At 41.5% G+C, this 18,013-nt stretch overlaps 1 protein-coding gene and 1 long non-coding RNA gene across 17 annotated transcripts in view; one reads left to right on the top strand and one right to left on the bottom strand.

Annotated features, from left to right (window-relative positions):
• Positions 1-18,013, bottom strand: part of ADAMTS9 (ADAM metallopeptidase with thrombospondin type 1 motif 9) — a 159,627-nt gene that overhangs the window by 34,684 nt on the left and 106,930 nt on the right. For all 6 annotated transcript variants that reach the window (XR_012906430.2, XM_075938510.2, XM_075938509.2 and 3 more), the window contains 2 exons: positions 8,109-8,276; positions 1,426-1,599 (listed from right to left, as the gene is read on the bottom strand). Coding sequence is in view for 5 of the 6 variants with exons in the window: in XM_075938510.2 (XP_075794625.2) it covers positions 1,426-1,599; positions 8,109-8,276 (342 nt within the window). In the remaining variant the exon portion in view is untranslated. The remainder of the gene's footprint in view (positions 1-1,425; positions 1,600-8,108; positions 8,277-18,013) is intronic.
• LOC149523821 (uncharacterized) lies at positions 1,480-17,626 on the top strand. 11 transcript variants are annotated; one of them, XR_016350453.1, is made up of 5 exons: positions 1,496-1,619; positions 7,854-8,977; positions 9,333-9,369; positions 12,480-12,713; positions 16,708-17,626. It is a non-coding gene; the product is annotated as an uncharacterized LOC149523821 (long non-coding RNA). The 11 variants fall into 11 exon arrangements; XR_016350455.1 differs by having other exon boundaries at positions 12,273-12,713; XR_016350448.1 differs by lacking the exon at positions 7,854-8,977 and having other exon boundaries at positions 1,480-1,619.

The raw sequence follows: 18,013 nt of genomic DNA, 5'->3' as shown, positions 1-18,013 counted from the left end.
TGTCATGATCTCTGTTATAATAATTATCACAATCCTCCCTAGACACAACATGGTAGTTTTATTGCAAGTAAGGCTGAAATTTCAACACCACCTGGTACGGCACATCAAGCACAGTGCAGTCCACCTCAGTGCAGCTTGAATCAAGGTGATTTAAAGACGGCAGACAAGTGGACTAAGAAGGAAATTGTCATGTTGGATGGGAGAGTTATCACATTTACTGCAAGGGGTGGAGAAGAAAGGGGAGTTTGGACAAGTATCCAAAAGGCACTTGGACGATCATGCAGCATGGGATGTTAGTTTTCAAATGCACCGTGTACACCGCTTCTTACAGCCCCGCAAATAGTAAAACTTAGCCCAGTAAAACTTTCTTACCGAGTTACTCCTCCAGCATGCATACAGGTGGCAGACCGAAAGCCAGCTACTAAAGGGATTAGTGGAGTGGAATCAGGCGCAGCTTAAGCAAAATATGCAAAATACTGGCTTTGTGGAGGTCCTACCAAAATATTCTGACACATGCACCTATAAAACTACATAATGTATCTTCTTATGCTCCAGTGCTTTAGTATAGGGTGTCCCCGCTATAAGTGGCCCCGGTATATATCAGTTCTGTACTAACACTGTTGACGCTCGTAGGAACTGATGAGTTATAAGTCCTTCCATTCCCTGCTCTTAAGTCACGCACACAAAAAAATAAAATGCACAAATGGAAGCCAGACGTGGGAAAAAAAATTCCCTGCTTTAAGTTGTTTTGCTATAAGTCCAAGTTTTTTTAATGTATCTTGGACTTACAGAGAGGACAGCCTGTGCTTTCTAAAAACTTGACATGATCTGTACACATATCAGAGGGGTAACCGTGTTAGTCTGGATCTGCAAAAACGACAAGGAGTCCTGTGGCACCTCATAGACTAACAGATGTATCGGAGCATAAGCTTTCGTGGACAAAGACCCACTTCGTCAGAGGCATGCCTCTGACGAAGTGGGTCTTTGCCCACGAAAGCTAATGCTCCAATATATCTGTTAGTCTATGAGGTGCCACAGGATTTCTTGTTGAATCTGTACACATGACCATTTAATTTGCACAAGACTTTCCTTTACATTTTTTTTTGCGGGGGGGGGGGGGGGAGGCAATCAAAAGTTTTAAACCTAACTGTGTGCAAACACACACACACACACACACACACACACACACACACACACACACACACACACACACACAACCACCATCTACTCTGCATCAAAGCAGGCTCTACCCCTGCTTCCTGTAAAACCTTGGCTGGATGTGACAACAACCGTCTCCTAAGTCTCTGAGTAGTTCACACTTCACAGACCGCGAAATGTGATACCGTTAAACGTCAGGCCGAGGGTCTTACTTTGGTATGCTTTGAATATTGCTGAAGCTGCCCAGAGCGGGCCCTTATTACTTACAGCTTGCCATTCCTCCGTTTCCCAGCTGTAGCTGGGACATCCAGCAATGTGGCATTCCTGTTCAGAGACTGGTCTTGTGAACTGGTAACAGTCCGTCTCCCTGGCTGTTTTCTGAGCGCCGGCGTGGCAATACACAGTTCTCTGCTGCATTCCTCGCCCACAGGACACCGAGCACTAGAGAGGGACATAAAGAAGTAAGTTGCAGCTTTCCTTTCCGTTTTGCTTATTTTCCTGATGAAACTCTGCTGTTGTAGTGAACTTCTCTGATTTCAGACCAAGAAGGGAGCTGAGATAATGCTCCGCTGTGTGTTCTGCAAACACATTTAACACTCCTACTCTAAGCTAGCAAACAATAGCCCAAGACATTTAAAACTCAGTCTCCTTTTGCTGCAGAAAATTCTTCTTTGTGTAAGAAAACATTTTGCAGGAAATGTGAATGCATCAGGTAAAATCCCAGTTCCATTGAAGTCAATGGGAGTTTTGCTATTAACTTCAACGGAGGCAGCGTATCATCTATAAGATGCATGCTGCAAAAATCTCCAAGGATAGAAGCATCATTAAAAAAAAATCACAAGTCAGCTGGAGCTGTACGTTGCTCCTTGCACATCCAGTTCAATAGTTTAAATAAATCAATCAAACTTTACAATACAGAAACAGTCAGTAGACTGATCAGCCTTTCATGACAAGCAAGCATGAATTACACTGCATAAAGACTGAAGCAATGAAGTTCTGTAAGTACGAGACTTCTGGAATTGCTTTCAGTTTACAAATATCCCACTGCAAAAACACTACATCCTGTATACCCCCCCCGCCAAACAGATCTGTTTTTTGTAAATTACTTGTTTTACTGTCACGTGTATTTGCTTCATTATGGCACACACACATTTGTATCCACTTTCAGTCATCTGATGAGAGACTGGTGTTAATCATGAGTAAAATACGTTTTTTGGATTTTAATAGTCACAGCTTACTGTTTTCAACAGCTTAATTTGTTTCCTACAAAAATACTTTTTGCTAATATGCTCCATCATAATAAGTTTGACTAGTGTTTAACTTCATTGCTCTAAGGATTTCTTTTATTGTGAAGTCCTAATACATAGTTTATAAAAATGAAATAAGAATAATAAAGATAAGAAGTGTGTATAACAGAAGTGCATGGTTCAAATGTAGGTATTATGATCCACATTTTGCTTCTTTAAAGGTCAGTAGAGAAGATCTTATTCATATGTAAGCTATTGAGAAAGTTTGTAATACCACGATAGTAAGCCTTATTTAGCAATGGAATTAAGCAATGTTAAAGGAATCTTCTTCCAAGTAACTGAAAAGTATTCTTATGTAATGCGGCATTTCCTTTACTAACCGAATCCACCATAAAGCAAAGGAGACCAGAGAAAAGCTGACTGTGAACATTCTCCTGGTTATAAATATTTATGAAAGACTGGTTTGTGCAACTTGGAAGAGAAGCACAATGCAGTTAGCTAGGTGATGCAAATCTGACCCATATGCTGTAGTACTTCTATTGTGATTAATAACACTCTTTATCTTAAACATTCCACTGGGGACAGTTAGCTAAATAATGGAAACACGGTTGGAGTAACACAACTACCCAGCTGCTTAGTGCATTCTAAAATGACTTTTGCCCAAGTTTATCACCTGCAAAACAAAGTACGTTTGCAAGAATGTTGGGACATTGCTGTCCTAAAAGGGGTTAATCCGACATTTGAAACTGCATTGAATAGCTATCCAACATTGTGAGCAAACATCGTGAGCAAAAAAGGATGGTGATGTCTTATTTTCATCATGGAAGTTTATTGTATGTAAAGCTCTCATAATTGTATTACGGTTTACTATATGCAAAATTATACGACTCCCAAGGACCAGACAGGGGCTTTTAATCCATGGGACCAGCCCCCAGGAAAGGATTTTGGTTAACTGAAGGACTGGCCTGGGATAAAATCCTGGCCCAAATGAAGTCAATGGAAAAAGTCCCGCTTATTTCAGCAGAGGCAGAATTGCACCCCATTTGTGCGCCTAAGTTGGGAAGAATCTTTTGGAGTGAGAATCTTTTCACCAACTTGAACGGGGCCAGGATTTCACTTCTGAGATTCCCTGCTATATCGTACATGTGTAACCAGAACACATCCCACTCTTCCCCAAATACGAGGCTCCAAAACCAATCCCTTGGCTTAATGGATAATGGAAGAGTATTTACTGCTGCCTTCAGAATATTAACACTGGAGGGTCAGAATTGTTCTTACAAAGCAGAGCAGTGTAAGGCTGTGGCCAGTTTATGGGCCAGCATTCTTTCAAAAGGATTTCCATCCCCCCCCATCGTGTCCCGATTCAAAGGGGATATAAGTCAGTCCCTAATCAGTCTCAGCTTTCTCCCTCCCTGTTTATAATGTCTACATATTTGTCAGAGTATAGACGGGAATCCAGCTGTAAAATCCTAGTAATAGAACACTACCCTATTATAAATGCCTATGTAGGCACTCTGCCCTGCAGTATTTTTATTTTATTTTATCACTCTTTTATTTATCATACCAATTGGCTTCTCTCTGTTGATCTCAGAGGAACAACTCTGATTTAAACGTACTGGTTATCTGGCCCTAAAAGAACGATCAACTTGATACCACAGTCCTGCCCTATTTATGTAAGGATCAAGGCATATTGTTCCTATATTCATATATTCACAACCCAAGCCTGCCAGATTTTCCACCATTTATAACAGGCCTCTGTGTGGCTTAGCAGAAATTCTCCACTCTACAGAGGAATGCAACAGTAAGGATGGAACATATTGACACATGTGACGTACAAATTTTTAATCACTGAGAAAATACAGGGCCAGGCTTCAGTCTGAAATCTAAATAAATAGAGACAATTTTCAGGCTACAGAATAAGTTTTGTTATTTTTACTGCTTAAAAGGTACTGGTGCTGATTTACAGCGGCACCTAAGCTGTCAGACATATCTGACACCTCAGTGCAGTTGCTTTGTTAAAAATACAGGTCCATTCATTACTTGAAGAGACAAACCTTTTTCTGAGACAAACTTGTTTGGCTCTCGGAAGGCGGATTCTAAAAAAGAATTGCTCAGAATTTAAATGCAAGCCATTCCAGATAATGGAAAGTACACAGAACTGGAGCGCTCTCTTCTACTCTGTGCTGGCTCATATTCATTATTAATCGCTCATATACCATTCCTAAGAGGAAAAAGGAAACAGCCCTAGGCACACACGATACAATCTGTGGGCGTGTGGTGACAAAGAAAATGTATTTGAATTGTAAAACTCTGCCTTGTATCTCACCCAGTCTATAGTTGGGTTTATCTGCTACAGAAAGAGACAATTTCATGGTCGCAGAGCACCATACTTATATTTTACAGCTGACACGATCTTTGAAAAAAGACAATGCTTGGTTGATGGTATCTGTAGCTACGATTTCAAACAGTGCATAGTTCATTTCACCCCTAGGGTGGAAGGAGCGAAGCAGCAGAGCCCTGTGCAGATACAAAATTGGTATCTGCGTTCACATCCATAACTGTAAAAATGATCCATAGATATTCATATCCATATCTGCAGATACAGATACCCGCAGATATAGGCCAGGTCTACACTCAGCCCAGGAGTTTGGCTTAAGGTACACAAGTCCAGCTATGTAGACTATGTAGCTGGAGTTGGCTTATTTTAAGCCGAGCTTGGTGGTGTTCCCACAGCGGAAGGCTGATGGGACCAAACACTCCCATCGTTTTCTCTTACTCCTCACAAGAGCAGGAGTACCAGATGCTGGTGTGGGCACCCTCTGAGTTTGATTTAGCAAGGCTTAACTAGACTCACTAAATCAAAACTCTGGAAAATCGATTGCGGCAGCGGCGATCTTCCATGTAGTGAAGACGAGCCCATAGAGTGGATATCCGCAGATTTGCAGGGTTCTAGATATAAAATTTGTATCTGCAAAAATGGGCTGCAGATATCTGCATCCACAGATGCGGATACCCGTGGATTTGCAGGGCTCAATGAATCAGCTCCCTCCGCTCCCTTTATCCTTTCACATGGAGCTTGAATGGCACCTACGCCTTGAACTGGCCTTCTACAAAATGTCATTCTCTTTGAAAAAGGTACACGTAACTGGCTGTAGTTTTGCCCGTGTTTGTATTAATTGGGGGCCTTATCCTGCAGTTCTAGCTCTGGCCAACCCCTCCCCCCCATCATCAAACCCAGTGAGCCACCTGTGAATGTACTCTAGACGCTTTCCTACCCCCACATCTTGGGTTGTACCCTACATCCCTCCAAAACCCATTGAAATGAACAGAAACAACTGAATGGACTTCATCAGGCATTGGATCCAGGGTGTGAAAGTACTTTTTTTTTTTTTTTTTTTTGGTGTGAGGGGTTGTAAAATTCTATTGCTGTCTAATTTCTAATCACAATATTTATTTCTTAGTGCATTCTAATTGATCCTGTGACATTTTGGAGCACAAATAGAAAGGTAGTGTTTGAAAAAATCGACGACTCAGGCTTCAGTTGGAGTAAATCATTACGGTTGCATTGGTGCTACACTGACTTACACTAGGGTTGTTAATGGAAGGCTGCCATCTCCCAGCCTGGAGGTCAGTAGCCCTGCGTGGGGCCGGAAAGAGCCCCTGCCCACAACACAGGGGTTGCTCCAGCCCGCCCACCCCTGCTTAATCAGTTAACTGGTTAAAAGTAATGTTTAACCAGCTGACTAAGGAAATGGAATTTGACGTGTCTAACTTACACCAATTTGGGATCTGGCCACCTGTTCTGCTTTATTTTTTATTTGGCAGTCTTTAGGACATATGCTGTAGAGAGCATTTTAATGACTGTTGCTCAGCAGTTTAGAAATATGTATTTGCACATCTTCAAGAAGTATTTAGCGCAAAAGGCACTTCTAGACGTATGGCACGCGTGCTACTAGGGCGTGATCCTATTCAAGACTTCTAACTGTTCCAGTTTTACTATATCAAAACAGACAAACTGTCAATATACTATAGAATGACTGGAGTGTTTGTTACATGCTAGAAAGAAACTGTATCAGAACACTTATTTTAAAATGATCTATTTTATTGCTACGAGATGCCCTTTTATCTTTGCTTTCGTAGGTAATTTTTTTAGGGACACATCCTCACTCGATCACATTGGCAAAGTTTTGTTGGCTCAATTGGAACGAAGCCAATATGTATCTGCTGACAATCTAGCTCTTTTGCGAAAAACAATGTGACTATTCATAGTTTGATCATTACCATACAAATATCCTTTAATTGCCTAGTCATAACAGATTACTTTAGGCCATAAATCATCTCATATTCTCATTAAATTGAGCTTCTCTTTCAAATTGTATGAAACTGAATCTTATCATGCAGTAGAATGTTTTGAATTTTAAAACATTTATCTTTATCAATTAAAATTAGCATGTTTTTAAGCAATCAGCAGACCGTTGTATTGGTATGTTTGCTTTTATTAGCTGCAAAATTGCTTTCAGGAGCAGTCACTTTAAATAAGGCACAGTTCTGATATGACGACGAGATCCTTACGCCCCAAAAAAGGAGGTATACCAATCTTGCAGAAAAAGGGGTTTTTGCACAAAAATAAAATGTCCACACTGCTCATTTTTGTGCAAAAACCCCAGTGCAATGACAGATCGACAGAAAATATGAAAATGAGATAGAATCCCTCATTTGCATATTTTTTGCTGAGAAAACTGGTAGTGTAGATGTAGCCTTAGAGTTTTATGCCTTACTACAGAAAGCAAAGAAAGATTGTTACATTGTACAAGTTCAAAATTCATTTAGTTATGCATCTTCAATCATTTGACTGATTAGCACATCATTAAGGTACACACAAAATGGAGATTCAGAGGTAAAAATAAATCTGATGAAATAGGTTAAAGGTGCAATTGGTGTTATGGCAAATATTAAATGTTAGTTTAAAAAACCCAAAAAACTTCACTCTCAGTGTTAGCACAAAACAGATGAGAAAAGTAAATGGATATTTTTTATGCCAGAGGTATTTCTTAATCGTTTACTATAGGGAAAGCACTGTAAAGAATGAAAATGGATTAAAGCTATACCCTTAGCAAACAGCACCCTTTAACAAAATCCAGACTTCCCTGCTTTTTCTGTAGCCTGTACACTAAGCATCAGATTTGGTAATGACACAGAAATAAACTGCTGTGGTTAGTGTTAGGCATTTGGAAGAACGCAAACCTGAGTGACAGGTATTTTTTAAAACAAATAGTTCATCTGAATTTTCTCAACTTTCATAGGAAAATAATTAACAATCATTTTAATTCCACGCACCTCCAAGTGAATCACCATTGCAGTCATGAGCCAAAGTATTTAAATAATAAAGAACAAGGGGGAAAAAATTCTGCTTACTCATATGCAGTAATGCCTTTTTTTTTTAAGCAGCAGCCAAAGAAATTTACAACTGATGCTTCTTATCAGCCGGCCGCTTTTCTGTTTATAACAGCAGTGTGAGGTCTCCAGCTGGCGCAGACAGTGCAACTCCATTGGCTTATCTGGAGCTACACGGATGGACCCCTGCTCTGAGCATGTCCCCCGGAACATTTATACTTCCATTGCGGAAGGACGGAAATGAGGCTGCAAACAATTCAATGGCTAATGAATCTCCAATGGTGCAAAAGATAAAATCTTGCTGCTCACCTGTCCCCAGTCTCCTGTTTTCCACTTTGGACATCTGCCCCCTCTGCACTTTCTTTGCACATTCGGTTTAGCGAGGTGCTTGCAATAATCATTGTCTAAGCGGTTGCCTTCCTTTGATAAGCAGTACACATTTCGGTGTTTATGGCCCCGGCCACAAGAGGCAGAACACTGGAAATGGAAAGCAATGAGACAGCTTTAATGTGGTTAGGGCAACATTGTTACACATGTCCAATACTACATAGGGTAATTATTCTCAACATAGCAGGGCCAAAATTATGCCCTGAGTTTCACCATAAGTAACAATGAGAGGTCTCTACTGAGGGCAGAGTTTAGTCCATGAGAAACACGCTCATGTTTTAATTCTTATAGCAGCTTATTGTAGCTTGCAAACGCTGTTCTTAGCTGAAAATACCCAACCACATAAAGGAACTGGCATCCAACAAGCTAGATTCTTGGCATGGCTCCAGTGACTTCAAAGGTGCAAAATCAATTTGAAGCAGCAGCAGAAAATTGGGCCCTTCTCCCGCCAAAAAAAAATTAAAGGGACAGAGTCTCTTTTGGGGTGCCATTTACATTTGCTTTGCACGCGAGTCAAAGGTGAGTAAATTAGAAGAGTAACATGCTCCACCCACTTTGCTTGGATTTCAAACGACCCCACAAGCAACGGAGAAACAAATCCATATCCTTCCAAATGCCATGTTTCTCAAGCAATGTGTCTCTTACGCTGTACTAAACGGTGGAAAGTGATTTCTCTGTATTAAATACTGAAATTGGGACCCACTCCCAGTTTAAATTGCTACATTTTGACCAACTCAGAAGCCGGCAAGAAGGCAGAGCATGAAGAATCAAAGCAACAAGCAAATCAGCAGGTATGTTAGCTGTAAGCTTTGTACTGCAGCCATTAATTTCAACCTCTCTCTGCAGGTTCATTGAACTTTTCCAAATGTGGCCCCTTTCTGGCATGCCAACCCTAAGCAACTTCACTTTGATTTCAGATTAGTCTCCTCCAAAACATTTAGGACTCCAAAGAGTTCTGGGCCCACGACAAGAATTTAATATGACAGTTTCTGCTAGAACAAACCTCTTACTCAGCATGATGCACTTAGCGATTCAATTTCAATTTCTTCATTGCATGTTATGCAAGTCATTGCTCATTATATCATAAACATACTGGTTTAATCCTCCAGTACAAGCACAGTAACTGGTCTCCTGTTTTTGTTTTAGAACGGAACGAATGCAAGATGGAGATAAATACGATCAAGTAGGTCTCAAAATGCTTCCTTCCTTTGATGCACATCTTATCGGTGCTTTTACCAGAAAATACATTCAGCCAAAAGGTTCCCCTTGCCCCCACTGGTAACCAGAAATACCAGCAATGTGCATGTAGGAGCTGGGAGGTTACCTTAGGTTTGAGAAATTGGCCAGAGCCAGCCCCCCAGTTATTATTATTTTAATTTCAGCAGATAGACTCTATTGACACTGCACCGACTGGCAGAATTCCTGCTCTGAAGGGTTTACACACAAAATAGACCAGACAAAGAGGGGAGCAGGGGAGATCGCATATAAGCAACGTGTACAAACTGAGACAAGGGAATATGCTAGGCCCCAGATCAGGATGATTCTTAGGCACACATTTAAGTGCTATCATGAATAGGGATTTTCCCCTGCAATGGAGCATAAGTGACTTGCCCAAGGACATGCAGCAAGTCTGTGGCAGAGCCAGGAACTGACTCCAGATGTCCAGAGCCCCAGTCCAGCATCTTAAGAACATAAGAACGGCCATGCTAGGTCAGACCAAAGATCCATCTAGCTCAGTGTCCTGTCTGCCAACAGTGGCCAATACCAGGTGCCCCAGAGGGAGTGAACAGAACAGAGAATCATCAAGTGACCCCTCTCCTGTCATACAGAGGAATTACTGAGTGATCCATCCCCTGCCATCCACTCCCAGCTTTGGTAGTTACAGGCTGAGGACACCAAGAGCATGGGGTTTCATTCCTGATCATCTTGACTCTACAGCCATAGATGGACCCATCCTCCACGATTCTTAACCAGTGGCTCATGCAGATGCCAACTGTGGGGAAGTTCAGATCCAACCTTGTGCTTGGCCCCCAGCCCTGTTGCGCGCTATGCCAAAACCCTGTAGCTAAACAGCCCTGGTCTTTGAGGAAGCTCAAATCCATAGCTGAGCTCTGCATCTCAGGCCCAGCCCATTACTTCATAAATGACTCCATGGGGTAGCTGCTCACTTCTAATTCCTTCTGACCGCAGGGGCCTGATCGACAGAGCCGCTCATCTCAAGGGCTCCCAAACTTCTGTTCAATCCACGGAGTGGATTTTCGAAATCCTTACCCAGATTGCTTAGTAGTCACTGATGCTCCTCTCATTGACTTCTGCCACGTGTCGCTTAACGTCCAAAAGAATCGCAGAAACCAGTGTTGTGCAAATGGAGGGCCCCAGAAACATGACTCCCCTTGAATGTGAATCAAGGGTAGTGCACAACACGGGGATTGAGAGAATGGAAAGTTTGGCCAAAGCTACTAGAGTTAATGCTTAGCCATGGGATGGTCATTGTTAACTCAATACAGGTGCCCAACGACCTTGGGTTTTAACATCTCCCCTAGAAGATACCTTCTTCCCAAAACTGCACGGTGCATGATCTAGCTCGGAAAGCTAAATCACCAAGTTGACCCACTAGGGTATGAATCAGTGATGCCAGGTATTCAGATGTTCACGTCCTTGAGCAATCGGGGTGGGAGAAAGCCCTTGTACATGATTCAGAAAGTGGGAGCCAAGCACCATCTCAACTGTGAAGTAATACAATCTATTAATGTGGACCCCAAAGAGCAGAGAAAATGAACTAACATAGATCGTTAGTCAAGTTCAAGCCATGGAATACGAATAGGCAGCCATGTTTTGCTGCAGCCATGGAATACGAATAGGCAGCCATGTTTTGCTGCAGTCATGGAATACGAATAGGCAGAACTTTCCAGTGGATGAGTCAATCTGCCTTGCAACCCAAGAGAAGACCGCATGTTTTTTCGGTTAGGAGAAGGCCTTTACGTTTTTGTAAGAATTTTGTTGATGCATTTTGCAGTTTCAAGGTAGGCCAAAAACCAGCATAGCCTCACATTAAGAAACAAAGAGACAATACAGTTCCCTCCTCCAATGCAGGGTTGTCTTAAAATGATGGAAATTCACAATCTTGACAAAATGTTGGTGACAGTTCAGATTCAGAAGGAAAAAAAATGTTTGCCCTCTTGCTTTTTGCCAGACTGGTTAAAAAAAAGGTCATTTTTTATTGCAAACTCGGCTTCAACTCCAAAGCAAATGCAATTAAAATAAATTGTGTCCGGGCAGCAAACGAATAAGAATATTCTCCAATATTGATAAAACCAAATGACTTTCAGTGTTTTCATTTGGTTACTGTCTTTGGACTAAATCCAATCAGTGATTATTTAATACAAATTTCCACTCTCTTCATTACCCAGTTTGCTTCTGGAATGGTGGCAGACATGTCTCTTAAACATAACAGTGAAAAAAACCCAAGCAAGTCCCTAGACTTAATTTTTTACCCAGTCAGTGGAGAAACATGTGTCTTATATATATGGAGAGAACTGTGGTACTGGTAGATATGGTGGCAGTATTTTTATCCTCATTTTACAGAGAGATGTACAGACAGATTCAGGGTCCAGTCCTTTGAGGTGCTGAGTGCAACACCTTATGGGTTGAAATACCATACATGCAAATTTATTCACAGTATCAGGAAGAGTATCTAAAGTATGTGAATCTAAGGCCTTGTCTCCAACTTACTGGGCAATCGACGCTGTGTAGATCTATCTCCTGGAGGTTGACTTAGCAGGTCTTGTAAGGACCCATTAAATCGACCACTGATCATGCTCCCAGAGACTGTGGTACTCCACTAGGCCATGAGGAGTAAGGGAAGATGGGACACGGTAAGTCCAAGTAAGGTAGGTTGACTCCAGCTACATTATTCACATTACTGGAGTTGCATACCTTAGTTCAGTATTGCTCCCTTGTGTAGACCTGGCCTAAGACCTATTCTCCCAGTACATTCTTCCTTCTGGGAAAAAAGTTATCTGCTTGCCGTACACAATAGTCTACTCTCCTGTGCACTGTAAAATCTTGGTCTCATTTGGTTATTAGGTTTGGTGCATGGATGACCTGTGATACATGTGATGGCCTCTTCTGGATTTAAACTTGATGTCTCTAGGCAAGTTTCATGCACATCTACATGCACACAGCTACCATTTGACTTCACAGGCTATGAGTCTACATAGATTTAACTAATTTTGCTAATCCTTCAATGCCATTGTCTGGTACCCCAACCATTTTTCTGTTCACCCTTTCTAGGACACACTTGAAAAAGCGAGCTGTGCATAAACACCTTTTGAGCTAAACTGTATTTGCTTTCATGGGCATGTGAACTGTAAACTCTTTTAAATGTAAAGAAACAACAGTAGCATGAAGAATCAAAGTCAACTAAGACTCCGAGGATTGAAAATCCCTTCACCGAGAGCATGCATTGTGATGTCTTTTCAATTCTCTTCTGGTTATTTCCAGTTTTACTGGGGGCGCAGTTTTAAAGTAAGTGCGATGCAGATAATTAGCTTAAGCGTCTGCTTCACCTTTGCTGAATGTGCTTTCAGGATGATTTACCCTGGTGTGATGCACTCTGGCTAATCTTTTATTCTAACATTGGAAGAATGGCACATTTCATTAACAGAATTTAGAATTCTTTTTTAGCTGGAAAGGACACGGTCCGCTTACATACACTGTCTGTAACAACTCCACGGTGAGGTAAGCTTTGACCTTGGCTTCCTTAAAGAATGTGAAGCGTATGGGTGAAAACGCTTCCTTTTTTCTTGGTTGTGTTTGTAGAAATACCAAAGGTAGTGGGGAAGGGGGAATTCTGACTCTCTTTTCATGGGGAATATTAGCCTAATCCAAAGCTCATGTAAGTCAATAGAGAGACTCCAACTCACCAAAACAGTCTTTGATTCTGGCCCAGAAGGTGTAGCAGAGGGATTGGAGGGATGGTTTTATGCTAACTGGGTTTCGAGACATGGGGTTGTACTTTCAGACATATTCACTGTTAGTCTAACTCTGCTCCCATGGAAATGCTTTTGAAAATTCTATCCTAACACATTACAAACTGGGGAGAATGTCTAACATAACAAAGGAAATTACTGCAAAATCCAAGAAGGATCATGCAAACTCCCATTCACCATGGCTGGGTTTAAGCAAGTGGAAAGTCTCCAAGAAGTTGACACCAAGGGGTTTCATAGACTCCAGAGCTCAAATTAGATGGAGAGCTCCCATTTGTTGGAGAGAAAGGGCAGCCCAGACAGTCAATCTGAGCAAGTGAAATTAGTCTGTATAGACAACTGCCACTGGTATTAGACAGAGATTTAGGTTGGACATCAGGAAAAACTTCCTGTCTGTCAGGGTGGTTTAACACTGGAATAAATTGCCTAGGGAGGTTGTGAAATCTCCATCTCTGGAGATGTTCAAGAGCAGGTTGGACAGACATCTATCAGGGATGATCTAGATGGTGCTTGGTCCTGCCGTGAGGGCAGGGGACTTGACTCGATGACCTCTCAAGGTCCCTTCCAATTCTAGTGTTCTATGGTTGAGGCCTGGTCTACTCTAAAGGGAAAGTCAAATTAATATACGCACCACCCATAACGTTAATTATATAGCTGGAGTCCAAGTAGCTTAAATCACATTTTGGCACCATCCACACGGGAGGAGGTCAACAGAAGCACATGATCCCATCGGCTTCCCTCACTCCTTGTAAGGAACAGGACTACCGGCGCCGACCGGAGCACCCTCTCAGTTCAAAGTAGCAGGTCTTCACTTGACCTGCTAATTCAAACCCTGGAAGATTGACTGCAGTAGTGTTGATCTTCCTCGCGGTGTAGACAAGCCCTGACTGGGACTGAACAGGGCCCGACAAGCCCAAATTGGCTCCAGATAACACCGGCATAAAGTGGAGTCACTCTCTTGAAGTAATGAGCACTCATCCCCGAGTGAAACTGGACTCTTTGGTAGCTGTATTAAAGTTTGACAGATATGGAAATTGAACTTACAAGTTCAAGTGTAGTTTTTCTTGGAACTGCCCCTAGTCTTTACTCTTTGCTACCCTCCGTGGTGCAGACACCCTTCCTCTCACATCAACATACGCTAGCATGAACTGGAGAGGTGCTTCAGAATAGCAAACAAGTCACATTCAACGGCCACACTGGGTCAGACCAAAGGTCCATCTAGCCCAGTGTCCTGTCTGCCGACAGTGGCCAATACCAGGTTCTCCCTGAGGGAGTGAAGAGAACAGGTAATCATCAAGTGATCTCTCCCCTGTCACCCATTTCCAGCCGCTGACAAACAGAGACCAAGGACACCATTCCCATCTATCCTGGTGAACAGCCATTGATGGACCTAACCTCCATGCATTTATCCAGTTCTTTTTTGAACCCTGTTAAAGTCCTGGTCTTCACAATATCCTCTAGCAAGGAGTTCCATAGGTTGACTGTGTGCTGCATGAAGAAAAACTTCCTTTTGTCTGTTTTAAACCTGTTAATTTCATTTGGTGGCCCCTAGTTCTTATGTTATGGGAACAAGTAAATAACTTTTCCTTATGTACTTTCTCCATACCTGTCACGATTTTAAAGACCTCTATCATATCTCTCCTTATTCTCCTCTTTTCTAAAATGAAAAATCCCAGTCTTTTTAATCTCTCTTCATATGACAGCTGTTCCAAACCCCTCATCATTTTTGTTGCCCTTTTCTGAACCTTTTCCAATGCCAAGATATCTTTTTGAGATGAGGCAACCACATCTATACATAGTATTCAAGATGTGGACATGCCATGGAGGCAATAAGATATTCTCTGTCTTATTCTCTATCCCTTTTTTTTTAATGATTCCCAACATTGTTTGCTTTTTTGACTGCCATTGCACATTGAGTGGATGTTTTCAGAGAACTTTCCACAATGACTCCAAGATCTCTCTTGAGTAGTTGTAGCTAAATTAGTCCCCATCATTTTTATGTGCTCGTTGGGATTATTATTTCCAATGTGCATTACTTTGCATTTATCAACATTACATTCGTTTGTCATTTTGTTGCCCGATCACCTAGTTTTGTGAGATTTTTTTGAAGCTCTTCACAGTCTGCTTTAGTCTTAACTATCTTGAGCAGTTTGGTATCATCTGCAAATTGTGCCACCTCACGGTTTACCCCTTTCCCCTATTTATTTATAAAGAGGTTAAATACAATTGATCCCTCGATGGACCATTGGGGGCACACCACTAATTACTTCTCTCCATTCTGAAAACTAACGATTTATTCCTGCCCTTTGTTTCCTGTCTTTTTAACCAGTTATCAATCCTGAAAGGACCTTCCCTCTTATTCTATGACAATTAACTTTACTTAAGAACCTTCGGTGAGGGACTTTGTCAAAGGCTTTTTGGAAATCTAAGTACACTATATCTACTGGATCCCCCTTGTTCACATGTTTGTTTACCCCCTCAAAGAACTCTAGTTAATAAAAAGTTTCAGAGGGGTAACCATCTTAGTCTATAATTGAAAAAACAAACAACAAATGGTCCTGCAGTACCTTGGAGACAAACAAAAAATGTAGATGATGTCATGAGCTTTTGTGGGCACAACCCACTATTAGATTAGTAAGGCATGATTTCCTTTTATGGAATCCATATTGACTTTTCCCCAACAAGGTATGTTCATCGATGTGTCTGACAAGTCTGTTCTTAACTATAGTTTCAACTAATTTGCCTGGTATAGACATTAGACTTACTGGTCTGTAATTGCCAGGATCACCTCTAGATCCTTTAAAAAATATTGGCGTCACATTAACTATCTTCCAGCCATTCGGTACAGAAGGTGATTTAAAGGATAGGTTATAAACCACAGTTAATGGTTCCGCAATTTCACATTCGAGTTCTTTCCATTACCTACAGGCTTACTTCACTGCCAGCTAGGAATGTAACTTGGATCTTATCAGCACAAACTGATGAAACTGTGGTTTTATCTGGCAAAGCATGAGGGAGGCTGATTTCTAGTCAATTTCACTTTTGTTTGCTGTCAAGTTACAGCCTTCTGCTTCTCATACTAAAGGAAGTTGCTGCAATTCTCGAGTTTAGAGAATTGTCATTACTTTAAAGATAAACAGTGTCCGCTACACTAAAAGTATAATGAAACATTTCTATTGTTTATTATTATTCTTTCACACATCTGTAGCACAATCATCAATGCCTCGTGCTTTACACAGAAAATAAACATTCTCTTCCTGTGCATAGGCTTAATTTACTTACATTTTTTGTAAGATTAATTATGGTAAGGCACCTAGAGTCTTGGAAAGGTGTCTATTTAAACACCCCACCCATAAACTGTACTACTTAAATAAATATTCTTAAAGATACACTGTTTTCATATTAGTTGTTCCCCATAAAAGCGAAGTGGTATCTTAGAATGTGAAGCAACACGTCTTCTGAGATGCAACATTCTGTTCCGTTGTACAGGTCCTGGCATTGTCAGTTTCAAACACATTTGCTTTTTGTTTCAGACTTCAAGAATTAAGAAGATTATTTTATTATTACCAAGTATGCGTGAATTGCATCAGCTTTTTCCTCCCTGCATCACATTTGGAAGATCGGATACCGCCTTCTTCATTCGGGCTCTGAGCAAGTTGAAAGTCTGCAGCAGAGTGCAAGATTTCTGACTGGCTTAGTGGCGGAAACGAACGGAATGCGCATCCACAAAGACCGTTTTGGTTATAAAAAAGATTTGCACAAGTGATAATCGGTTAGGACCAGCTTTTGAACCTGGGTCTTTGTGGGAGATCCCAGGATGACAGCTGACCAGTGTTCCCTCTAAGCTGTGGGGCAGCACAGCTTCATAGGTGATTAATCAGCCCCACCCGGTCAGGCAACTCCATGGGCCAAGCCTTGAGCCTCTGACTGGGCGGGGCTGATTAATCACCTGTGAAGCTGTGCGGCTTGCACAGCTTAGAAGGGACACTGGAGCTGACCCCTACATGCATGCTTTACACTGTCTATATATCTAAAATTGACAACTGGATTTATCTACAAAGCCAAACTGCTAACCACCACCACAAATATGAATAACAAGACTATATAGAGTACTGTTGAGGCCATTTTTATAGACACTGTGCAGCGGCTTTACAATTTGGGAAGTATTCATTGTAATGAATGCAAGCTGCCACAGAAGGCATTCATAAAGATAACTCTAATCAGTTACCTGGAGAACAGAGGGAAACAACCAGCTAAAAACAGTTTTATCTGATTTTGTAATATGCAACTTTTCAGAAGCAATTAAAAACCAGTTCCTGATGGTTTACATTTCCACATTTTTTTAGGATTATATTAAAAGTCAATGCGCATTCATCCCATCCAAACAGCTTAGTTGAAACACAGGCTAGATGAAACAAAAAGAGAAAAATTAAAGTGATTGTTTTGCCTTCATATGATGTGGTGTCATTGTGCATTAGACTACTGAAATTCAGAGGGCCTCCTTTAATATATGGAGATTAACCTATCTCAGAGAGCTGGAAAAGACCTTGAGAGGTCATTGAGTCCAGTCCCCTGCCGTCCCAGCAGGACCAAGTACCATCCCTGACAAATTTGCCCTAGATGGCCCTCTCAAGGATTGAGCTCACAAACCCTGGATTTAGCATACCAATGCTCAAACCACCAAGCCATCCCTCCCCCGTTAGTGCAACTATAGCAAGATCAAGGCAATCAGGTAATTGCTGACAAACAGATCCACTGACAAACTGCTGGTGCTCTACAAATATGTGCTATTTTCGGCATGAGCATATGTTAAGACTTATGCCCCAATGTCAGCAACAT

This window comes from Pelodiscus sinensis, chromosome 11 (assembly GCF_052426305.1).
Source record: "Pelodiscus sinensis isolate ZL-2025 chromosome 11, ASM5242630v1, whole genome shotgun sequence".
Lineage (NCBI taxonomy): Eukaryota > Metazoa > Chordata > Testudines > Trionychidae > Pelodiscus > Pelodiscus sinensis.
This window is presented reverse-complemented; position numbering and strand designations above follow the sequence as displayed.